The sequence below is a fragment of the Populus alba genome, chromosome 18 (genome assembly GCF_005239225.2).
Source record: "Populus alba chromosome 18, ASM523922v2, whole genome shotgun sequence".
Lineage (NCBI taxonomy): Eukaryota > Viridiplantae > Streptophyta > Magnoliopsida > Malpighiales > Salicaceae > Populus > Populus alba.
Genome location: NC_133301.1, coordinates 863,974 through 891,071, shown reverse-complemented (window position 1 = coordinate 891,071; position 27,098 = coordinate 863,974). Strand labels below are relative to the sequence as shown.

General features: G+C 36.2%; 1 protein-coding gene across 1 annotated transcript; it reads left to right on the top strand.

The window, feature by feature from the left end:
• Positions 1–12,339: 12,339 nt before the first annotated feature.
• On the top strand, positions 12,340–26,834 carry LOC118059508 (glutamate receptor 2.8-like). The gene is made up of 11 exons (XM_073406367.1): positions 12,340–12,379; positions 14,390–14,586; positions 14,721–14,733; positions 16,006–16,190; positions 20,325–20,547; positions 21,626–22,962; positions 23,095–23,407; positions 23,523–23,929; positions 24,028–24,468; positions 26,553–26,673; positions 26,767–26,834. Exons 1-11 carry the CDS (start codon positions 12,340–12,342, stop codon positions 26,832–26,834), a joined length of 3,345 nt encoding a protein of 1,114 aa, XP_073262468.1.
• The last annotated feature ends 264 nt before the right edge of the window (positions 26,835–27,098 follow it).

Sequence of the window (27,098 nt, the reverse complement as noted above, 5' to 3'; positions counted from 1 at the left end):
ACACGATCCTGGTGGTTCGGCTGTATTTGCCCTTAAGCCCACTTCTCTGCTTGATTCTGTGTGATTATTGCAATTTGTAGTGCCATTCGGGGTTTTACATTTTGTGTCGTCTTGACTTTGTTGACTTCTACAAACTACATTCTCGTAGTCACGTTCAGGGCAGTGACTAAATGAGCTTTCAGGTTCAGATAAGGTCTCAGCGACTTCAACCATAGAACAGGCATCCTCAGCACAAGTCGTCTCTTTCAGTCTAACATTACCAGAAGGAAATGAGCAAGAATCATCTGAGATTCCATTAAGTTTAGGGGATTTAGCAAAACCGATACTATGTGGCAATAATTTTTGGGTCCTGGTGGATCCATTAGAAGAGAATAGAGAGCCCAAAGTACGTGGTTGGAACGGAAAGAAGCCGGCAGTTTCATCCTCTAGTGGAGCCTCATGATCAACCATATTTGATAGATCATCAGGATCATCAGAAGAATCAAAGGTTGATCATCAGAAGACCCTCTCAATTTCTCTTTATGTATTGTAAGTGCAAAGTTTGTCAACCCTGATAAAGACTGGCTTGCTGCTTTGTGTTGTGATTTTCAGGCCTTCCCTAAAGGTTCTCCTCTGGTACCAGATGTATCAAGGGCAGTTCTAAACATGACAGAGGGAGATAAAATGAAGGAAATCGAGAATGCTTGGTTTGGAAAACAAAGCAATTGCCCAGATTCCAGCACCTCGGTTACATCTAACCATAACAGCCTTAGTCTCAAGAGTTTCTGGGGCTTATTTTTAATTGCTGGAGTAGCATCCCTCTTAGCTGTCATTATATTCATGGTCATGTTTGTCTACAAGGAAAGGAAAATGTTGAGGCCTTTAAATTCCAGAATTTCCATAAGGAGTAAAGTCCACAATTTCTTCAGGATCTTTATGCAGAGGGACTTAAAATCCCATACTTTCAGAAAAAGTGGGCTGAATGACCGCAATGGCACTAGTCTGCCTAGTATGGGTGCGCCGAGCCCATCGGTCTCTTCATTTCAAACTAGTTATTTCCCTGGAGATGGAGATCAGTCTTGTACAGAGTCTGTTGATTCCAGTCCAGATTGTCAAACATCTCAAGAGGTAGTAATAAATATTGATCAACTTACAAACCCAAATCAAGATAGACGGGTTTCTTTTGAAGTAGAACATGATCAATATTGACTTTCAGATGGTACCATTGACAGTTTGACACTGGGAAACTTATAGAACTGTAGATGCAGTTGTAGCATTGTAATATAATTGTAGGACATCAGAGGCCTGGCTATTCATGGGAAAGTCCAAAGGAACGTGGAGGAGGCAATACTATAGAATACATATTACTCTGTTTGATTTCCTCGTTTGTGACACTCGAACTTCAAATTCTAAATATTGAATTACTATATATAACATATTTATAGCTAGGTAGGATCAAACTGAGTTTCAGAATTATTACATTATTATCACAAATTATAGATTTTCTTCAGCAATTTCCCAAGATACTTTGGAAATGCAAGCAGTTGCATACCTTGTTTGCGGCCAAATAAATTCTACAGACTAAAGCATTATCCAAAATTAAGTTACCATGTTTTAAAGAAATTATCCAAAATTATATTGTGAAAACGAAAACTAAAGCATTATCCAAAATTAAGTTACCATGTTTTAAACCCCCCTCATATTTCCAACCATCTTCATGTTTTTGTCAGGATTTTTATTAAATTGTTTGGAAACAAGTTAGAGGATGAAGAAAAGGTACCCTTCAAAGCATGTTCTGATATTCTTGTTCCTTTCTTTAAGGATATTCTGTTGTGCGCGGAATCCGTCGACCGGTGATGTACTGATCTTTGCTCATAGGAGGGCAAGCACACTGAGACACAATATTTAACGTGGTTCGACAAATCTGCCTACATCCACGGGAGAAAGTCAATGTTATTAGAGATAAATAGAGAAAGGATTACAAAACACATGGAGGAGGAGGATCACTTCACTCACTCTACTCCCAGCTCTCTTGCTGCCCTTGCAGCTCTCTCTTTCTCTCTATTCTCTTCACATGCTCACACAACTCTAACACTCATTTAGCTCTCAAAACATGCCTCTTTTATAGGCAAATGGTAGCACCAACTCCAGCTCCTTTTCATCAATAATGGCTGCTGAACTTTGACAAATGGGAAGGCTGCACATGGTTGATACATTTGTCAATGGTGGGTGCAACCACCATTGACAAATGGTAAACCCTACCTTGTAGGTTAGGTTGCCCATTAATGGCAAATCCCAACAATCACCCCCTTTGATATTTATATGGGCAATTGTCCTCTTGCTTCTTCAGCATAAGCTTGCATCCTGCAGCTCTTCCAAGCTTACCATTCCGAGAGCGTCTGTGGCCAAGTTTACAGGTACTCGCCAAACCTTTCAATCACCAGAGTCACCAAAGCACACCTTTTCTCACACAAAAGGATCACTACAACCAGATGGTCTCACACATCACATCTGAAGAGTGTTCACGCTTGTCTCTGGGACACAACATTCCCCTTCGAGCGTATCATCCATGCTCGGTCCGGAATGATCAAGCCTCACACTAAGGCTTACAGCACCCCCTCAAACAGATATTTCCAAGTGCGACAGTCATTATCCGAGTATCTCAATATGATCACAAGCCCACCACTCTTCCAAGAGTCTACTCATCCAGGAGTTGTGCCTGCCCTCTGTTCCACTCTAGGAACCACGCCTTACTTCTCCGTGAGTCTCTCGCTCTTAGTCTCAAGAGTCCAGGTAGCTTTCCACCTTTACCTATGGGGGCAGCCCATTAAAGGTTGATCCACATATGTCTTGATACTATGAGTATTACAATGCCTTCACCGAGCTCACCACCTTGACAAGAGTCAACTTGTTCCAGGAACCTGCGCATGCCCTCTGCTCCTTCATAGCAGCCGCGTCTTAATGCTCCACAAGTCACCCACTTATTGTCCAAGGCAAATGTCTTCTAGCTCATTGATCTTTAGCATGGGGGCAATATCCATGAAAGTCAATCCTGCATTTGTCTTCATACTCATCATAGCCACTTCATTGGCTATACATCTGTCCACTCATATCCAGCCATCACATTGGCTTTGGGGCATTCTGAACTGGGGCTCCTATCCTGGCCCTCACACCTTGTCTAAGGTGTCTCCGCTCGTCGTCATGCGGCGATCTGAATCTGGGCTCACATCGTGACCCACACCTTCCATCTGAGGTGTCTACGCCCGTTGTCATGGGGCGGTCTAAACTGGGCTCCTCTCATGGCCCTCACACCTTCTCCTTAAGGTGTCTCTGCCTGTCGTCATGAGACGGTCTGAACTAGGACTCATAACATGGTCTTCACACCTTCTCCTGAGGTATCTCCACCTGTCATCATGAGACGACCACATCCTCCTTCATCGGGGATGTCTCCAGTGGCTCCAAGATTCTCTACCACCATGTGGACTTGGGAGAGATTACTGCCACTGACTACATAGAAAGAGAAACTTGCGGTATACTCCTCGCAATCCTCCACCTCGATTTCTATATTTGGAGCTTTTACGCCTTTCTGCTTGACAGCTCCACCTACACCAGCTCTCTTTGGTGTCTTCGCCTTTCATCATAGGTTGTCGCCTTTTATCACAGGCGTTTGCACCCCCTCAATTAGGTGCCTCTGCAACAGCTCATCTTTCCATCCTTGCATGCATTGGAAAGGTCCTCGCTTGTCGCCTTTCATCAAGAGCACAAGAGACTTCATGTTGTACAACTTCTACATAGTCTCTGCTCTGAGCTTCATCTGGGAACTCTTCTTCTCTTTGCACCTGTTGTCTCAATACAGTACCTCGTTAGGATCCTACGGATACTCCTACACAATCTCCGTGTGCCCTCGTGCAATTTTGGTTCTCCAGATTTCTCCATATTCCTTGCTTATGTTTGACAGCAGCTCATCCTGTCACAACACTTGGCCAAGTCAAAATAGGGTGCCAATCTTTATCCCCTTGCTGTATTTCTCTTCCATTATCAGGGTCTTCATCAATCTCCCCTCGAGAAATCACAGTCATTGAATCTAACTTCTTTGGAGAAATCACCACTCCATCAGATCCTTGTTCATACAGAACCCAACTGTTCCCCTTGTGCCGTCATCCTGCTAGTCTTCAACCGTTTCATTACAAACTGCTATATATACGAAAATAGTACCGTATGGATAATCCTTCCACTAAGCAAGTTCCCAGGAAAGATTGGAGGGGTCACACTGGTCCCGCTTAAAACCCAATCTCCTAGACAGAACTTCTCAGGCCATATCTATCCATCGTACTGTCTCTCCGTATATACAACCATTTGCTAGCTTTGTTGCGGCTTTCCTTTACAAGTGATCTGGAATATACAGGTTTAATACATGATTTCTCAACATCTAGCGAGACTACTAGTGTTTAGATTCGTCAAGATTGGTCTTCATCAATTTCCACTCTCCACCTCTAATTGTCCACATAACCGGGTGTCCAGAGTGTCCCAATTTTGTCTTCCATCAAGACATTAAATTTCCATTTAATAGTTTAGCACATGTAATTGGGTAACCATATGCACCTTCTTCTTCTTCATCACCATCGACCACCATCAAGACCCTCATATGCCTCCTGATCGGGCAATCTATCTTTAATAATACACCACTGCCATTTTCGGTCTCGAATCTCAACGATCAGACCGTACCATTGCATCCGGAATGATCAAATTAGCTGGAAACATGTCTTGAATCGTCCAAATCGCACTTCAGACGGCTAAGATTTGATCAAAACAATTCTGGCCTGATCAACGGCACAGATTCACTCTCAGATCCGGTTGCACGTAAACTCTGCTACACAGAATCCTCTCCCTCGACTTGCGGCTCGGCTCGGCTCTCATTTGGCTCGGCTCCACCGGCTCGTCTCGGCTCGGCTCGCGGCTGATGGCATGGCATGTGGGTCCCACGTGATGACGTGTCTGCTGACTGGTCGCTGACATGGCATGCCAACTCTGCATGCTGACGTTATAACGACGTCATGGAGACGTCATCTCTATCCGGATCAGCCACGTGGTCGGGTCGTCTGGTATTCGGGTCAGGTCAGCCATCCGGGCGAAGAAGACGCGAGTGACGCGTGGCGCGCGTCTGCGCGCGTGGCCAGTCACCTCACCGGAGCGTGACGGCGCGTGAAGGAGATTCCGACGTCCGATTTCGACGCGGTTTTCACCAGTGGCTTCGTCTCTTCCTCCTCTACACAGTGGTATGGTCAAAACACTATTTTGACAACTTTCATTTTTGAGCAAAAAATCAAACATCACTTAAACCATCAGCTCTGATACCAATTGTAGGGAATTCCGACCGGTGATGTACTGATAATTGCTCATAGGAGGGCAAGCACACTGAGACACAATATTTAATGTGGTTCGGCAAATCTGCCTACATCCACGGGAGAGAGTCAATGTTATTAGAGATAAATAGAGAAAGGATTACAGCACACATGAAGGAGGAGGATCACTTCACTCACTCTACTCCCAGCTCTCTTGCTGCCCTTGCAGCTGCTGCAATGGCTGCTGCCATTGCAGCTCTCTCTTTCTCTCTATTCTCTTCACATGCTCACACAACTCTAACACTCATTTAGCTCTCAAAACATGCCTCTTTTATAGGCAAATGGTAGCACCAACTCCAGCTCCTTTTCATCAATAATGGCTGCTGAACTTTGACAAATGGGAAGGCTGCACATGGTTGATACATTTGTCAATGGTGGGTGCAACCACCATTGACAAATGGTAAACCCTACCTTGTAGGTTAGGTTGCCCATTAATGGCAAATCCCAACATATTCTTCATAGAAATGGGGTTGGCCCAAAACTCAAAAGCATATGTTGGACTTGGAATGTTTTGAGTTGCATTAAAATGTCCCTCTCGGACTTCTATATGCCACTCATGGTGACTACAAAACCAGGCTGATCCTCACCACTAGGGACTCCAAGAGAGAAGTTGTCGGAGCAGCTGCCGCAGGTCCTTCTCATTTACTATACTTTCTCGCTGTAAAGTTCTTGACTTAATTATTGAAGAATTTAAAAAACCCACTAACATGAACTATTTTGCTGGAATCAAGGCCTCTCTTACCAATCTTATGGGCCATCAGTTATGAAGAATAAAAAACTAACATTAATATATGATCCTTCATTGTCCAAACGTTCAAAAACTCAGGTTACTTACTAGATTCTAGAGCATCATCACCAACCATTCAATTTTCGCATTATAAGAATTTTTTTTTTACAGCTTCCTAAATTCACATTTCAAAGTGATAACATGCGAGCACAATGTTCTACGAAATTTCAGATATTAAATAAGTCATCCGCAATTATATGTACTAATGTATTTACAATTTGATAATGTCTTAATAAATTCAAACTTAAAAATTAGAATCTGATGCTAATGCACTTTGATTTAGTCAATGTAAACGCAATGAAATAAGGCAACGAATATCTTTGATTAGTATGAATCCCACTCCAGCAAACCCGAGGCAACTACTCCATAGAATCAATCATACGCGATATATCCATACATCCAAGTGCATCTGTTTTACATATCTTCTTGACATTAGATGTCAATATGAGAAATTTCCTAGTAAATGCAAATGGGGTCGGAATCCTCCTCTTCCAATTTTTTATTTTAACAAATAAATTAAATATATTTAATGATGCTGGTTTGAATCAGCTAGATGGTTGACCCTCATGAGGAGGTATTGTACGTTCCACCTTCGGGTTCACATTATATTGACAAGTTTTGTCTTGAAAAAGCGTTTCATGAGAAGAAAATGGTACCTAAAATTTTATAGGACTCTTAGTCTATATGAAATAGTAGTTGATAATTCCTAAATCTAAAATGTTTAAAAATAAAATTGATGTGGTAGATAATTGAGTTATCTTTTAGTTCAATCAGTCTCATTAATTTTCTCCAGCTAATATGTTTGATAACTTGATATAAAAAACCCAAATGGTTAGCAGCTGGTAACAGGTGGTGTCTTGTAGTTAGTACCTGGAATTTTATTTTATTTTTGATGAATGTGTGGACTCTTTGTTGCTTAAGTTAGTAACCTTGTAAAGAGAGAAAATTTAATGATATTTTAAAGAGATAAACTCTCAAAATATATATGCTAAAAAAGATATGAATGAAGAGATCGTGAACCTGAAACTTAAAGAATTCATAAGGCATTTATAACCCATAAATCTTATCCTTTTATAAAGATGAGGGATTGAAGTGTAACTTCATCTTTGTGATATTTTGAATTATATTCTCCTATAAATAAAAATTGAATTAAAATAAAATACTAAAAAATATACTAGAATTATTTTTTTTAAATATTGAGCTCGAAACATATCTTAGGGTTCATAAAGATGCTAGGATGCTTGTTCAGAACCCCTAAAATATTAGGTGCCGGCGTGCCCGGCACTCTAATTAAATGGGTCTACCTGTTATGCCGAGACCATCTAGACTTGCGTCGTGTGGATCCAGGATCCGAGTATAATATCCAGACCCATTAAGGGGTGCTTGGGCCAGCATCTGAAAATTAGTTGGGTTTAGGCGCTACGTGTGGACTGGAAGTGAGTGCACGTTTCTATAAACGCCACCAGTAATAATGTTGACCCAGATTTACAACATGACTAGTCTGTTAAAAGAAAGTCTCCCGTTTGGCCTCCCGGTGGAGAAAATAATTATGTCTAATTTGCACTTACTTGTTAAGTGTTTCCCTCCAAAGCATCAAAATAAATACCAATATCTTCTGAAAGACAATCTTGCTTTCTTAACATTTTTCCCTTCAAAGCATCAAAATATAACATATTTATAGCTAGGTAGGATCAAACTGAGTTTCAGAATTAGTAAATTATTATCACAAATTATAGATTTTCTTCAGCAATTTCCCAAGATACTGTGGAAATGCAAGCAGTTGCATACCTTGTTTGCGGCCAAATAAATTCTACAGACTTTCCAGAGATATTATATTGTGAAAACGAAAACAAAAGCATTATCCAAAATTAAGTTACCATGTTTTAAAGAAACCCCCCTCATATTTCCAACCATCTTCATGTTTTTGTCAGGATTTTTATTAAATTGTTTGGAAACAAATTAGAGGATGAAGAAAAGGTACCCTTCAAAGCATGTTCTGATATTCTTGTTCCTTTCTTAAAGGATATTGTCTGAGGTAACCGTTAGTATGCCATTGGGGTTTCGATGATGGGTCTGTGGGTAAGCCAAAAAGAGATGCATAACAGTGGTCATATATTCGGAGGCGACTTCCCTCACTCAGCTGCCAGTGGTTCTTCTTTTTTGGGTGAGAATGGGGTTGCAATTTCTGGCCAAAATCGAGTGTGTTTTTTGTTGCAGGTTGTAACGCTTGTGTTTGTATGTACGATAGTGAATGTGGGCATGTCTTTCAAGAAATTGTTCTACTCATCTCGGATCACAATCATATCAACAATCACACTAAAAATATAGAGTAATACAAAATAAACATGCATATATTTATGTTTACATAAACATTCTAAAATTTTTAATTACGTTCATACGGGGTTTTGCACGCCAGGTCTTATCGTCTTTGTATTCTAGTCAGCGAAGAGGGGCAAGGAGTAGTTGGAAACTTGGAATGCCATTAATGAGCTAGCTTTATCTCAGTATTAAATTATAAAGATAAGCAATTACATCGTAACATTCTTTATCCTCGGGCTGCTACAAATTCAGATTTTGTTGAAACTTGAATAAAGAAAACTTGGAAACTCCTAAGCAAGTGGATGAAAAACTATGATTCTGCACAAAAACAATATTTCCGCATAGTATTTTTAATTAAAGATAAGCAATTTAAAAAATATAAAAAATACAAATATAATTTCAACAATATTTTTAATTAAATAGATTTCATAGCATCGAGGATAGTGACACAACTGGGTTTTCACGGTTCTGCTGCTAGTAATGGTGTTTGATTTTGGGAAGAGATCGAATGGTTTGCGGGCTGTCTGTCGGTTTGAAAGGAGGAAGAAGGGGACAGGGCATCTAATATATGTAATTCTAAATTTTTAAGGTTGTCTTATTTGTTAGGTGAAGGGTAAAAGGAATCTGTTGTTTTTCATATTTTTATTTTGATGGACAGTGCAGGTTGATAGCAATTAATATTTTATAAAACATTTTGTAATTTTAGATGATGCTTGAAATTACATTAATTATAGTTTTCTAAAATATTTTTTATTTCAAAATATTTTAAATAAAATTTTTTAAAATTTATTTTTAAATTAATACATTTAAATAATTTAAAAATAAAATTATCTATGAAAACAAACATTAAAGATGTGGTCTAGGAATAGTCTTTCGTTGCTGGTTCATGTACTTTTAATAGTGTGTTTGGCTTGAAGGTAGGTGTGGTGATTTTTTAAAAAGATATAACATCCTTTAACACAAACCACATCTCAAAAAACTAAAAAACAATATTTTTATTTTTAAAAAAAATATAACCTATCTTCCATCCAAACACACTTTTAAGTCTTAATTGGCTCTAGTTTGGGAGTGCCCGAAACAAACAATAAAATATTTTTTTAAAAAAAAGTAACTACAACACAAACATAAATACTTTTTAATTTCAATTATTATTATAAAAAAAAACAATAAAATATTTCCTTCTCAACCATTGGTTTTGCACAACGTAATCTTCCTTCCCCTTATGAATCTCTTCTCCTGTTATGAAGCAATACTCCAATCACTACCAGAATTTGCTTAATAGCAACGGATTTACTGATGAAATATTCATGTTTGTAATTTGAGGTCTAAATTACTGACGGAACTTTTTCTATCCGTAATTCAGTCGGTAACTACCGACGGTCCGTCAGTAATTATCGACTGAATTACGGACGGAAAGTTCAGAATTCAAAAAGAAAAAGGCGGGTCATTGAGGTGGATGTTTTGGCGGGGTGGTTTTTTCGACGGAATCACCGACGGATTTGAAATGGCGGGTCCATACGGTGACATGTCTATTGTTCCACAGAAAAGCCGACGGATGTTTCCGTCGGTGAAACCGTCGAAAAAAATTAATATAATTCCCTGCTGCCAAGCCTCTCCTCCCTTATTTCTCCTTCTTCTTCCTAATCCCAACTCTCCCCATCTGCAAACAACCAACACCCAAACAAAAATCTCCCTCATCTTAGCACAACAAGTTATATTTCTTGAAGTTTTGTGGTCACAGCATCCGTATTCTGATTTGCCGATGAATTTTATTAATTTTTGTAAGTAATTCTATCTTTTAAAATTTTAACATTGAAATGTCAATTTTTTTTTTTTTTTTTTTAGTAGATGTATTTTGTTAGTAGATGTACATGTTTTATTGTTATTTCTTAAACAAACTTGTAGTATATAAATGTATAATTTTATACCTGTTATGGTTTGTTTTAGATTTTGTAAGATTGTATTTGTTTGTAAATCGTTAAAACTTTATGGAATTACCGAATTACATGTGTTGTTTTGAAATAATTAATAGCTTGCTTAATGGGTCCGTTTTAAGTTTTATCAATGGTATTGCGGTGTGGTAATTTCCATAAATTTATATATATTAATTTGTACGTATGACCATTAAATAAATGATCATAATGAATATTTAATATTTATGAGAAGTTGTGATTGGTTTGTTGGATAATCTCAAGGTAAAGTAATATTTTTGCAAATTTATTTACCGAACTTAGTTAATTAATACATGATGTCATCATAATTTTATAGAAGTTCGATATATATAAGTCATGGATGATTGTTCATGGATGTATCGAGATTCACCCATTTGGGTTGTGTACAAACGGATTTAACCAATTTGGATCATTTGCTACTCCCTATTCTTGTTGGCCGGTCATACTCACAGTTTACAACTTGCCACCGGGAATGTGTATGAGGCCGGAGTTTACACAACGCTCACAGTCCGGTGCTGGCAACCGGAATCGGCCAATTCATGGCTCGGTGACAACGCACACTAGCGGTTCCGTTCCGTTTGTTGTACATGCGAAACAGATGGTAAGATTAATTTAAATGAAATATATCGTTCAATTAATTTGTTGTTAATAATTTTTTTTCATTATAGGCTACGTCTCTTGGACGTGAGCCGATCCCGATGGAGTTGTTTGTGGAGATGCACGTGCGGAGTCAAGACCGCCAAAAGGGGGCGCAATAGCTCGTTGACAATCGTGCTCAACATTTCATGGTATGTTTGTTCAACCATTTTATTTTTTAAGTTATTATTATGTTTATTGAATTGAATATGATGATTACTTTTTTTTTTTTTCAGGAGACCTATAATAATCGGTTGAGGGAGATATACGGGGATGATCCTTTGACCCATCCGGAATTCGATCCGGATTTGTGGATGGAGGTTGGATCGTTAGGTGGACGCGATAAAAATCGGGTTTACGGGCTCTCCAACACTACGGCCAAAACTTGCGGTCATCCCATAGTGCTTCAACCGTCGAGAGCTCCCAATCTAAGGAGTTCGTGGCCTTGCAGCAACACACGGCTCAGCTCACCAAAAAGTATGACCACCTATCAGAGATGTACGCACAACTCAAAGCATAACAAAGAGTGGAGTCTGAACAACACAAAGCGGCCTATGAACAGCTTCGCGAAATGATCATGAATATGGCAGATGGTGGAACATGTGCGCCTAATCCTTTTTGGCCGTATGACCACCAGCCTCCTCCTCCTCCTCCAGCTCCACCTTTATATTAATTTTTAATAAACATTATTTACCTTTAAAATTTCATTTAATAATTTTTTGAAACACATTCATTTTGTAATGAATATTATATTTAACTATGATTTTTTGTTTTTGATGCTTAATATAAATTTTATTTGCAAAATTGGTTTTTATTACCATTAATTTATATCATTTTATATTATGTATTCTAAATAATTTTTAAAAACAAATTAAAAAAAAAAATTACAAAGGGATTTACCGACGGACTTCATCCGTTGGCATTTGACAGTAGCTGCCACCATCACCAATGAATTTCTAGACGGATACATTCGGTCAGTATTTCATACACTCATCGATAGATTTACCGATGAAATTAATACATTGGCATTTGACAGTAGCTGCCAAACATACCGATGAATTTACAGACAAATATATTCGGTCGGTATTTCAAACACTCATCGACAAATTTACTAACGGGTAATGTTCATTGGTAATTACAATATATCACCGATGGATTTTTTCTATCGGTATAGTTCAAGCGGGAAACTTTTTTTTTTGGCGCGCAAATTCTGTTTGTAAAACCGTCAACAAATGGTTTTTTTGTTTTTCCGATCGATATAGAGATGGAATGTGGAATCACCGATGAAAGGAAAGTCGACGAACGTATTCCGTCGGTAATATAGTCGGTAAATAATTTACTGATGAACTCCTAATCACACACCGACAGAATATTTCCGTCGGTAAAACTGTGAAATCCTGTAGTGAATATACATATGTCTCATATGGTTGAGGCAAAAAAATTCTAACCATCAAATTTTGTGTTATTTTTATTTTATTTTTTAATAAAAATAAAATAAAATTAAAATAAATAACATAGAAAATAAATAAGTTTGCATATATTTCTTGGTAAAAAAAAAGGTTGACACTAAGATTTGATATTCAAAATATATCTTGTCATAAATACAAGATCATGTCAATAAAAAACAATCAATAAAATCATGTCATGTAGTATTGAAAAGAGAGCCCATATAAACCTTTATAAATATAAGGTCTCAACCAAGAAAGAGAAGTGAGAAATTTTGGAGATACAATTTTTTTTCAAAACAAGCTTTTTAAGCAAGAAATCTCTCTTTTCAAGTAAAGAAGTTCTCTCGAAAGTTTTCAAACCTCTTTCATATACGCATAACAACTATAAAAAACAAAGCTTTGTTGAATCAAGCCTAAATACTCCATAGGGTTCTTCAACAACACTTTGAAGGCAGATCAAAAATACTCATTCAAAGCATTAAATCATTAAATCTCGCTTCACAATACACACCAAAATTTGAGTTCTTGCGAAGCACAAATCTTGGTTTAATTTCACAAATAAATTAAGTCACCATGTACCAAATCCAACAGAAGAATTAAAGGATTGTCTTATTCTTTTGAAAAAAATATTTTAGATAGATATTATACATGGTCATATATTTAATAAAATCATATATTTGTTTATGTATGCTTGTTTAATTTTAGGTTCTCAAAATTGTGTCTATACATGTCTTGTACATCAAATTAACTAGTTTATGTTTATATTTACAGAAGAAAGTGTGGTTAGCAACTTGTCTAGAGTAGTGGTAATCATATTGTGAACTGGGTTTTTTTTTTTTTTTTTTTAATTTTGAAAAAATCAGTGTGGTACAATGTTCACATGAAAAGTTTAGGTTTTTTTTTTTTGAAAAATCAGTGCCATTAATTGATTTCACTCGCACTATTCACATGAACGTGAACAATATTTTTTTTTTTTGTTAAAAAAATAGTTTAAGATGAATTAAATTTACTTGTACTATAATTCTAATTTTATTCCTGATAATATTTTACCTAATTTTATTGCATGCTCAAAAAATCATGAAAACTATAGTTCTTGTCGAATGAATTTTGTACGTAATGAAATTGGAATTTTTTTTAAAAAAAAAATTGAGTTTTATTCAAAAAAGTAGTATTTAATATTATTTAATAACACTACATAAATTAGAAGGATATCGCATAATGACGTAACATTTGTGAAATTTGATCGCAATTCTAATTATGTTCTTGCCAGGTCCAACCTAGTTAAATAAAAAATTCAGTTTTTTATTTTTATTTTAATTGTGTTTTATTCAAAAAAATTAGAAGAATATCGTTTGATGACATAACAGAAAATTCAGTTTTTGTTGTTGCGTGCTTAAGAAACTATGAAAAATATAGCCATTGTTGGGTAGATTTCGTATGTGATGACATTGCATATAGTTTAATTGAATAATAAAAAATATTTGATATCAATATTATTTATTTCATGATGTAATAATAGTAGTTAAATCTACAATATTTAAATTAAAAATATTTTTAAATTATTTTATAACCTCAATTTGAAAAAGTATTTTTTTAACTAAACACATTAAACTACTTTTTATTCAACCACAGTTTTAACCAAACATATATTTTTCCAAACCAATCTCAACTAAAAATACATTTTATAAAATAACTTTTTTAAAACAACAACCACAATAACAACTGCAATACCAAACACATCCTCACAAGCCTGCTTACAGTCCAGAAGCTGCAGCCTAAAATCACAGATGTAAATGAGCTCGTTAGAAGGGGGGAGTATGTGGGCTATCAGAGAAGTTATTTTCTTCTGGAAATATTGTTATATAGGCTTGGGATTCGAAGAGTCCAAGCTCATGGAGCATGAATCTTACGAAGAATACGACAACCTTTACTCCAGAGGAAGTGGAAATGGTGGTATTGCTGCTGCTTTCGGCGAATTGCGATATGCGAAAGTGTTTTTGTCAGAGTATTGCACTAAATACACCGCAGTTGCTCCTACATTTCAAACAGGCGGTTCTGGCTTTGTAAGTTCACTTTCCTATTTCTCTGTTTTGCTAATGCTCATTTAAGTGCATACATAGTTCATACTGTTAGAAAATTCATATAAACCATTCTTGGGCCTCAGCGTTGAGACGATTCTTCGTTTTGTGACTTTCAGGTCTTCCCTAAAGGTTCTCTTCTTGTGCCCGATATATCAGGGCAATAATAAATTTAACTGAATGAGGTAAAATAAAGAAAATCGAGAATGCGTGATGAGGTAAAATTGAGTCGGCCTTCAACGTTGGCCCTTGTATTAGACAGAGATCTGAAACATCAAAATTCTTTTTTCAACAAATTTTATAAAAGGTTGCACAAATGTTGCAATTTATCAAAGGAAAAATTGCTAATTCAATCATTTTTGTTTGCAGGCATGGATGAATTTGCATAGCTTATCTAACAAAAATATGAATCATGAAACTCAAGGAAAAGTCTCGAGTTCATGGATTACCGACGTTTCCTGGGACAGTTCCAGCAGAGAAGACAACTCCAGATCTGCTGAGGACAGCCTCCTTCGAACACGCTCAGAAAACCGACCGGACCTGAAACACGGTGATCTTTGTTAGTGTCAGCTACAAAGGGAGAAAAAAGGGAAAAAAAAGTTGTCGAAATCCAAAAAGCAGCAGGCATGTTGGGAATCCAAAATGATGTGCATGGGATTGATCACGGATTTGTGCTTGTTCGAATGAGATCTCTGAAGTGATGGAATGCAAAGAATCAAGTGAAAAACAAAAACTTCCAAATTGTAATTTTGGAAAATGAGCATAAATTCAGAAAACAAAATCAGCATGCTAAGCAATCCAAGTTCCAAGTGTTTCGCAAACAAAAGAAATCCATCTTTTGAACAAACACATGCAAAAGGAGTAATCTAGTAATATTCCTTCATTAGAGCTTTCCACTACTTGCATTTTCAAAGCATTCCCGTAAGGCTTGACCCAAAAACCTGAAAGCAGCTTGCTTGTGCAGTCGAGTATCTCTGTTATAGGGCCCAGGCTCAAATTTCCAGTTGCGATATTGAAACAAAAATTATAATTAAAGGAAAGAACATTCAACCAGATAAATCTTAAAATTTAAGACTACCATTAATTAAGAATCATTTTTATTGTATTTTGAACTAACAATGCACTAAGCAAGCAAGTAAAATCCTCACGGTTCAAAAATCAGCCTAGACAGATAAAAGGGAATTGGGGAGGGGGGTCTTTCTCCGAAATACAGAGCCAGTCAATCCCTAAATGAGACCAACAAAATCAAACCCTAAATGAAACCAGAATCAAGAGAAAGAATGGCACCTTTGACATGCTTTGATGATATCTAAGCAATGAACAAACACACAATCTTTTCTGTCTCCCTCCATTCCTTTTTTCGTAATGTAATTGTAATTTTGTCATGTAATTGTAATTTTATAGTGCCGAGGATAGTGGAACGACTGTGTTTTCACGGTTCTGCTGCTAGTGATGGTGCGGAGATATCTGGGTTATCAGCTGGAGTTTGGCGTTGGCTTGGTGGCGTGGAGGAAGAGTGTGGCACAGCTGGTGGGTCTGGCGCAACTGGTTCTCTTCTGGTGGAGGGAGAAGTGGGAAGGGGTAGACATGTAATTTTAATTTTTGAGGTTGTCTTATCGGTTATGTGAGGAGTCTGTTTTCATTTATTTTTTTGAGTTGATAGCTATTAATATTTATTAAAACATTTTGTAATTTTAGATAATGTTTGGAATTACAATAACTTGAAATGGTTTTTATTTAAGAATATATTAAATATATTTTTTTATTTTTTAAAATTTATTTATTATATTAATACATTAAAATAATTTAAAAATAAAATTAAAAAAATGAGTTGCAGTAACATTCCCATTCATTGAAAAAAAAAGATATGGTCTAGAAATAGTGTTTTGTCGCTAGCTCTAGTTTGGGAGTGCTGAAATGATAGATTTGTTAAAATTTATTTTTTAAAATATTTTTTTATTATTTTAATATTAAAATTTAATTTTAAAAAATAAAAATAAATATATTTTTAATACATTTTAAAAAAAAAATTTCAAAAAAAAATAACTTAATACTTTTTTAATCATAAATAAATAACACAAATTCTATTATTATTATATTAAAAAAAAACAAGTCTGCTAAACTCTGGGGAGATTCCTTTTTATCAATATATGAAATAGTCTCGCCTCAGGTCCAAGTCTTGAACCAATTTATTAAAATGGTTGGCTTTGACTCTTCCAAATCATGAATATCCTAGCAATAACGGTGAGGAAACCAACACTTTTAAACGACCATAGGTTGACAATAAGACGAAGAAAAAACCATTCAAAGGCTGTTCTCTCCTTCCTTTTTACTATCCAAAACTTGGGTTAATAACTGGCAACGCAAGCGCGACATCATCAAAACAACACACCTATGATAAGCTTTAAAACATACATATCATAAAACAAATTATATAAAATACACAACATTTTATAAACTTTCAAAATATATCTTCATCATATAAAAACAAAACAAGGGTTCATAATACTTGTTACATTATATAACACCCGAACTTTAGATAAAATAGTGTAATAGCGAAGTACTCTAAGACAAATTAAAAGTAAACATCGCGGAAACAAGCAAGACATGCCAAACAAAAGTGAAGAAGGAGGAACAAACAACAAGATCAACCTGCTAATATAAACTAAGAACATAAAAATAATACAAAGTGAGGGGTGAGTTCAACCAACTCAGTGAGAAAATAACATTTAATATACATTTTAAATATTAATAATTTATAAGACATACATATCTTAATATAAATATACATACTAAGCATATATTAACATATGGTAGTGAAATACATGTCATAGATCAGATGACACCCAAAGATGATCCGATGACACCAAAAGTGACCATTTTGGGATAATTGGGCGCGTACATGCTGATGTCTCTCTTACCAGCTAGGAATACAGATACGATGTGCATAAAAACTAACTACACTCCGTTAATATGGAGTTACTGACATGTTCAATATCCAGACATAACAGATATTCATATAATTATCAAAGCAACTGAATGTTATATCAAATATAATTAAAGCAAATACATATTCAAGAAACTAATGAGTACTTGGAAAATAAATCAACATATATATAGATATTCAAGAATATCATCCATACTCATCATATAATCAACATACATAGTTTATGTATATTACATATAAATTAAAGATTATCCTACTCACTCGAAAAAAATATAAAAGTAAAAAGAATATTAGATGAACAACCTGAAAATTCTATGGAGATCGTTAGAAAAACCTACAATAAAAATACATAATAAACTAAAAAACAACACAAATAAAAGATTCTAATGCATATAAGAAAATCAAGTTTAGTCTACTAAGTTTAGGGATTAAAATGAAAAATTTCCAAAAAAACAAGAACCAAAACATGATTTTACCAAGATTGGAGGACCAAACTATAAAATACATAATCATACTGAAATTTCATCCATAATCCATCCTCAACTCGGTCTAGAATCTCAATTTACGTTCTAGGGACCAAATTGTAAAATTTTCAAATTTTAGGGACTAAACTGTAAATTTTCCAAAATTGATGGACTAAATAGTAAATTACACATATCAATTATCAAAATGAGATTCATCACCCTTAACCTAATAATAATAATTCCTAGAATTCCAAAATACATTTCAAGGGTCAAATTATAATTTTTCAAAATTTAGGGAATAAAAGAAATTTTCATAAATCAAGGACCAAAATTAAATTTTTTATCCTCAACTTCCAGAGCATTATGTCCATATTTTTCTACCAAAGTTGAAACAAATTTCTTAACCCATAACATATTATCAAAATCATAACAAAACCCTAATATCTTCTTTAATCCTTCTATAAAACAAACCATAATCATGAGTTAGCAAGGATGGGAGGTAGGGGCTAAACCCCCAAAATTTAGTGGCTGCTTATGGGTTAGCAAGGATGCAAGAGGAAAATATGACAATCATGAGGAAATCATGGAGACCTAGTGCTATAAGGTTTCAAGGCTGAAACCTAACACCAACTCAGCCTAGGGCTGAAAATAAACCAGTTCTGGTACATAGACTCACTCCAGCACAGATGAAGGAAAAAAGAGACAAGGGGCTTTGCTTTAAATGTGACAACAAGTGCAAAAAAGAAACGCAGTTCAAAGAAGGGGAATGAGTTTACCTCCGACTCCAGCCATACTGACAGTCCAACATTGCAAGAAATAAAAATGGGAAGTTAACATATAAATACTTCGGGTCGTTCAAAATCTTAAAAAAGGTGAGAGAAATGGCTTACTAGCTAGATCTTCCCAAGGAAGCCCGAATCCATAGCACGTTCCACATCTCACTATTGAAGAAATGGGTTGGAAAAGGAACCGTTCCTGAACTAAAGCTACCCATTCCCGAAACCAAGCTGAAATCACAGTCAGAACCAGCATAAATACTTGACCGAAGAAGTCAAGTCTCAAGGAGGAAGACGAGGGAAGAAGTGCTGTTAAGATGGGAAGGACAGCCCAAAGAAGACGCCGTTTAGGTCAAAGAAGACGCCGTTTGGGTCGAAGAAGAATGGTTAAAAGGTTCTTACCCTCACCTTGAGGGCAAGGTTTTTTAGGGGGGAGAAAGTTGTAACAGACCGTCAGCACATAAAGGAGTAAGCTCTTAATAGAAGCCGGGGAAGAAATGAGGGAGGCGTGTTGGAGAAGACTTACCTACAGCAATGAGATAAGGTGAGCACGTGTATGGTCAAGATTGGACAAGAATCACTTATATGGAGGGCTGAGATCATGAAGCTCCTGTAGCTGACAGCTGGCAAGGGAGTAAGTTGAAAGGCAAAACGGCACCATTGAGAGAGGAAAAAGAGTACAAATACAAAGCAAATGAATAAAAACAGCTGGCAAGCCTATTTGTTACTCTTAATTCTCAACTAACCGAGAATTACAATAGAAAGGAGAGGAGGGGTTGTAAAGAGGCATAAAATTGCTTTGAAGCAAATCTCATTCACCTAGGAGGCCCAGGCTACCTTGAAGATGCCCAGAAACTTAGTTAGGGTTTATCAAAATTACATTGTTCTTTCAATTCAAGTTCTTTAAAAAAATATATTTTAAAAAACAATTACTACTATACTAAGACACCGCAAACTTGATATGAGATGGTGTTGTGTGTTGAAAATAAATTTGTGACATGACCAAGGATGCTTCGTCGAAAGGATGCTATTCATTATCTTAGTAAGTGAAATAGACGACTTAAATATACAAAATCTTGATTTAATTAGCCAAAAACTTCAAAAAGTCTAACCGTACGTACATTGATTTAGTTAGTCAAGGTAACCGGTAGTGAAATCAGAGACAAGGAAGATATTTGATCAGTAACATCAGACAAGCCAGGGGGGGAAAATCATACAATTAACAAGAAAAATAAGCAAAAAACTATGCAAACGAGAAATAAAAAAAATCAAAGCATGAAATTTCCTTGCAACAAAACTCAGTAAACCTCTCCTGTTTTTCAAAGCTTAAATTAATGGTTGGGCCCTCTCCAACCACTGTTCTGAGATCTTCATCTAGGCTTTAAGGATCCACATGTTTGAAGTACCCTACAGGCCACAGCCTTGTATAAGTAAGAGAGAGTTCTTTCAAGCTTAAACCAACAAACTGGAAATCAGCTCAACCACAAGCAGACAACAATGCCTGCTCTCTCTTTCTTTTCCCTTCTTTTTTTGAAGATTTTCTTCTTTGAAATGGGAATGGCCAAGAACTCAACATCTATAATCCCAGTGAAAGTAGGTGTGGTTCTTGATTTTGACAATGACTTGGATGGCAAGATTGGGTTGAGTTGCATCAATATGTCTCTCTCAGACTTCTATGATACTCATGGTGATTACAAAACCAGGCTGGTCCTCTTCACCAGGGACTCCAAGGACGATGTTGCTGGTGCAGCTACTGCAGGTTCCCTCTCTCTCCCTCCTCTTTCTTGATTCTGTAGTCAGCTTGCTTTGGTTATAAATCATTGCTCAAACTATGTTTTATGTATGCAGTAAGGTGAAAACCCTCCTCCCGTTAAATTTTATACGGATGATTCATGAGAAACTTCTATATATATCACAATTCTCTCATTAAATCTAAGATGATATCGGTGAACCTTAATCGAGCTTGTTTTAATAATACATCTCGATTATTAATATATATATATAATATATATAAATGATATCGTGGAGAGCAAATCCATCACCTCCTCAGCCAACACCTAAAGATTTAATGCTTGTTATCTAATTAAGCCTTAGTTCACTATATATGATTATGGACCAGGCTAATAAAATTATTATATATCATTAATTATATTTGTCCACATCATTTTATTAATTGATGTATTGTTATTTATTTCATTTCATAATTATTATTATATTATTAAATATGAAAAACATTAAAAATAAAACTAAAAGAGAAAGAGATTTTATTTGAATAGTCTAAATAGCAATTTCTAAGCCTAATTATGGGAGATCAAATGGTCTGAAAAAAAAAAATAGTTTCATATGGAAAAACTGCTTATTACCTGGAGAAATTTGGGCTTGATCTAACTGCAAGATCTCTCATTATCATAGTTGTAAGCTACTAACCTGGTCTGACATGACTAAACTTTATTTTGAATCTAAATCTATTCTAATATATAGTCTATAAAAGCATCTATTAGACCATCTATATTGGTCTGCTTGGGTTAGATCTTTATTTGGAACCTTCAATTTTAAATTTCTATACAAGCTTGGCTGCATCAGATATCCCAGATCGCATCAGTTAAATAAGGTGTCTTATCTTTATTTAGGACGGGCAGGAGAACCTCAAATGCATAGTATAGTCCATTCCTTGCTTTCTCTGCATAACCACTATATTAATGATATATCAGAAGTCTAATTTAATATAAAGTGCAAAAAAATCATAATTAAGTCTCTCTGATTGATCTTTACTGATTATTGAAAATAATTGATGATCTATACGAGTAATTGTTTTCTTAATCCTTTTACAAGTACAGCCCTGGACCTGATAAAAAATGTTGAAGTGCAAGCAATCATAGGCCCAACAACATCAATGCAAGCCAATTTTGTTATTGAACTTGGAGAAAAAGCTCAGGTGCCCATTATATCATTTTCTGCATCAAGTCCTTCTCTCACTTCCATCAGGAGTCCCTTCTTCTTCCGAGCTACCCAAAATGACTCAACTCAGGTGAATGCTATAAGTGCATTAGTTCAAGCCTTTGGATGGAGAGAAGCAGTACCCATCTACATTGACAATGAGTATGGACAGGGAGTGATACCTTATTTAACTGATGCTCTGCAAGCAGTTGATGCTCGTGTACCGTACCGGAGTGTCATTTCTCCATCAGCCACTGATGATCAAATTGCTTCAGAGCTTTACAAGTTGATGACAATGCAAACTAGAGTTTTCATTGTGCACATGTTTCCATCTCTTGGCGCTCGGGTTTTTGCCAAAGCAAAAGAGATTGGCATGGTGAGTGAAGGCTATGTTTGGATCATGACTGATGGTCTAACAGCTGAATTTTTTAGTTCACCAAATGCTTCTGTCACTAATACAATGCAAGGTGCATTGGGTGTGGAACCTTATGTGCCAAGAACAAAAGATCTCGAAACTTTTCGAATTCGGTGGAAAAGAAAATTCCAGCAAGATAATCCAGATATAGTTGATGCTGAGTTGAATATTTTTGGCTTATGGGCATATGATGCAGCAACAGCTTTGGCCTTGGCAGTTGAGAAAGCAGGAACTGCAAATTTAGGCTTCCAAAAGACAAACGTTTCTAGCAATTCATCCACAGATCTTGCAACTCTTGGGGTGTCTTTAAATGGTCCAAACCTCGTTCAAGCGTTATCAAACATTAGTTTCAAAGGTCTTACAGGAGATTACCTTTTCGATAATGGGCAGTTACAGTCATCAGCTTTCCAGATAATAAATGTGAATGGCAATGGGGGAAGAGAGATAGGATTCTGGACATCAACCAAAGGGATTGTCAAAACATTGAACTCAACAAATAATATGTCTGCGTACTCCGATCTTTCACCTGTCATATGGCCGGGTGATACAACTTCTGTTCCCAGGGGCTGGGAGAATATTCCAACGAATGGGAAGAAGTTGAGAATAGGAGTGCCTGTGAAGGATGGTTTCAATGAGTTTGTGAATGTGACAAGAGATCCTAGTTCCAACACCCCAACCGTCGCTGGATACAGCATAGATGTTTTTGATGCTGTTGTCAAAGCATTGCCTTATGCTTTGCCTTACGAGTACATCCCCTTTGCCAAGCCTGACGGCGAGCCAGCTGGAACTTGCAATGATCTCATATATCAAGTGTACTTGAAGGTGAAACTTTCAATAACCTTTTCCTGTACTTGATCACATTCAGTTTTATATCTGAAACAAGATTTGGGTCAGATTCATGCATGCAAATCTAATTTTTATTGATATCTTGTTTCTTTTGCTTGCTATCAACAGAATTTTGATGCTGTAGTTGGGGATACAACTATTATTTTCAACAGATCCCAGTATGTTGATTTTACTTTGCCTTACACTGAAAGTGGTGTCTCCATGATCGTCCCTATTGTGGACAGCAACAGCAAAAATGCATGGGTTTTCTTGAAGCCTCTGACATGGGATCTCTGGGTGACAAGTTTTTGTTTCTTTATTTTCATTGGATTTGTGATCTGGGTTCTTGAACACAGAATCAATGAAGATTTTAGAGGGCCTGCGTCGCATCAAGCTGGCACTAGCTTCTGGTTTTCTTTCTCAACCATGGTTTTTGCACAAAGTAATTTTCCTTTCCCTTTCCCTTTTGAATTTTTCTTCTTTCGTTTAACATATTTGTTTTAGTGTCTCAAACACCAAATTGACTTCGACTTTATTATTTTCAACTATGATTGTAGGGGAGACAGTTGTTAGCAACTTGTCTAGAGTAGTGGTAATCATATGGTGTTTCGTAATGCTGATTCTCACACAAAGCTACACTGCCAGTCTAACTAGTTTACTTACAGTCCAGCAGCTGCGGCCTACAGTTACTGATGTACACGAGCTCATTAAGAAGGGGGAGTATGTAGGCTACCAGGGGGGTTCCTTTGTTAAGGGAATCCTATTAGACTTGGGTTTCGCCGAGTCCAAGCTCATTGTGTATGATACCACAGAACAATGGGATGACCTTTTATCAAAAGGAAGTGGAAATGGTGGTATTGCTGCTGCTTTTGATGAAGTACCATATACTAGGCTCCTTCTGTCGAAGTATTGCTCTAAATATGCCGTGATTGATCCTACATTTAAAACAGACGGTTTCGGATTTGTAAGTTCATTCACCCCTCTCCATTTCTCTTTATGTATTGTGCAAAGTTTGTCAACCCTGATAAAGACTGGCTTGCTGCTTTGTGTTGTGATTTTCAGGCCTTCCCTAAAGGTTCTCCTCTGGTACCAGATGTATCAAGGGCAGTTCTAAACATGACAGAAGGAGATCAAATGAAGAAAATTGAGAATGCTTGGTTTGGAAAACAAAGCAATTGCCCAGATTCCAGCACCTCGGTTACATCTAACAGCCTTAGTCTCAAGAGTTTCTGGGGCTTATTTTTAATTGCTGGAGTAGTATCCCTCTTAGCTCTCATTATATTTATGGTCATGTTTGTCTACAAGGAAAGGAAAGTGTTGAGGCCTCTAAATTCCACAATTTCCATAAGGAGTAAAGTCCACAATTTCTTCAGGATCTTTATTCAGAGGGACTTGAAATCCCATACTTTCAGAAAAAGTGGGCTGAATGACCGCAATGGCACTAGTCTGCCTAGTATGGGTGCGGCGAGCCCATCGGCCTCTTCAGTTCAAACATCTCAAGAGGTAGTAATAAATATTGATCAACTTACAAACCCAAATCAAGAAAGACGGGTTTCTTTTGAAGTAGAACCATTGACAGTTTGACCTGGGAAACTTATAGACCTGTAGATGCAGTTGTAGAATTGTAATATAATTGTAGGCCATCAGAGGCCTGGCAATTCATGGGAAAGTCCAAAGGAACATGCAGGGGGCAATACTTTAGAATACACATTACTCTGTTTGATTTCCTCGTTTGTGACACTCGAACTTCAAATTCTAAATATTGAATTACTATATATAACATATTTTATAGCCAGGTAGGATCAAACTGAGTTTCAGAATTAGTAAATATTATCAAACAAATTATAGATGTTCTTCAGCAAATTTCCCAAGATACTGTGGAAATGCAAGCAGTTGCATTACCTAGTTAGAGGCCAAATAAATTCTACAGATTTTTTCCAGAGAAATTATATTGTGAAAACGAAAACAAAAGCATTATCCAAATTAAGTTACCATGTTTTCCAAGAAACCCCCCTCATATTTCACAACCATCTTCATGTTTCTGTCAGGATTTTTATTAAATTGTTTGGAAACAAATTAGAGGATGAAGAAAAGGTACCCTTCAAAGCATGTTCTGATGCAATATTTTTAATTAAATAGATGTCATAGCATCGAGGATAGTGGCACAACTGGGTTTTCACGGTTCTGCTGCTACTAATGGTGTTTGGATTTTGGGAAGCGATCGGATGGTTTGCGGGCTGTCTGTCGTTTGAAAGGAGGAAGAAGGGGACAGGGCATCTAATATGAATGTAAAAACACAAAAACAAACCTAAAAAAAAATAAAAAACATGATTTTTATTTTTAAAAAATAATAACCTATCTTCCATCCAAACACACTTAAGTCTTAAATCTTAGCTGGCTCACTAGTTTGGGAGTGCCGAAATCAAACAATAAAATATTTTTTTTAAAAAAATAACTACAACACAAACATAAATACTTTTCAATTTCATTATTATTATAAAAAAACAATAAAAATATTTCCTTCTCAACCATTGGGTTTTGCACAACGTAATCTTCCTTCCCCTTATGAATCTCTTCTCGTATGGTAGAAGCAAAAATTTCTACCCATCAAATTTCATAGTGTATTATTTTTTATTTTATTTTTTTATTAAAAAAAATATAAAATAAAATAAAAATAAATACATAAAAAATAAATAAGTTTTGCATATATTTCTTGGTAAAAAAAAATTGACACAAAGATTTGATATTCCAGATATATCTTGTCATAAATAACAGAGATCATGCCAAATAAAAAAAAAATCAATAAATTCATGTCAATATGTGGTATTGAAAAAACACCTGAGAGCCCATATAAACCTCTATAAAATAAAAGGATCTCAACCAAGAAAGAGAAAGTAAGGAATTTTTTGGAGATACAAATTTTTTTTCAAAGCAAGCTTTTTAAACAGAAATCTCTCTCTTCAGTAAAGTTCTCAAAAGTTTTCAAACCCATAACAACTATAAAAAACAAAGCTTTGTTGAATCAAGCCTGGAGGAAAACACTCCATAGGAGTTTTTCAACAACACTTTGAAGGCATATCAAATAGTACTCATTCAAAGCATTAATCATTAAATCTCGCTTCACAATACACACCGAAATTTGAAATTCTTGCAAAGCACAATCTTGGTTTCATTCACAAATAAATCAAAGTCACCATGTACCAAATCCAAGGAAAAAATCAAATGATTGTTTTATTCTTTTGAAAGAATAATTTAGATAGAAATAGTACATGGTCATATATTTAATAAAATCATAATTTGTAAAATTGTGTCTACACATGTGTCAAACATCAAATTAACCAGTTTATGTTTATATTTACAGAAGAAAGAGTGGTTAGCAACTTGTCTAGAGTAGTGGTAATCATATGGTGTTTCGTTGTGCTGATCCTCACACAGAAGTTGCAACTGTCAGCTTAACAGCCTGCTTACAGTCCAGAAGCTTGCAGCCTAAAATCACAATGTAAATGAGCTCATATAAGTTCTTTTAGAAGGGGGGAGTATGTGGGCTATCAGAGAAGTTCTTTTCTTCTGGAAATGTTGTTCTGTAGGCTTGGGATTCGAAGAGTCCAAGCTCCAGAGGAAGTAGAAATGGTGGTATTGCTGCTGCTTTCGGCGAATTGCGATATGCGAAAGTGTTTCTGTCAGAGTATTGCACTAAATACACCGCAGGTGCTCCTACATTTCAAACAGGCGGTTCTGGCTTTGTAAGTTCACTTTCCTATTTCTCTGTTTTGCTAATGCTCATTTAAGTGCATACTGTAGGGCGGAATTCGGCGACCGGTGATGAACTGATTATTGCTCATAGAAAGGACAAGCACACTGAGACATAATATTTTACGTGGTTCGGCAAAACCGCCTACATCTACGGGAGAGAGTCCATTTATTAGAGATTAGAGAAAGAATACAATAATATATGGAGGAGGATCTCATCACTCAACTCCCATCTCTCTTGCTGCCCTTGCAGCTGCTGCAATGGCATTGCAGCAGCTCTTTCTCTCTTCTCTCTTGCACACACTCACGTTTTGCTCTCACTTTGCTCTCTAATGTATGCCTTTATTTATAGGCATCAATGGCAGCTCCTCTTGCTCCTTTGT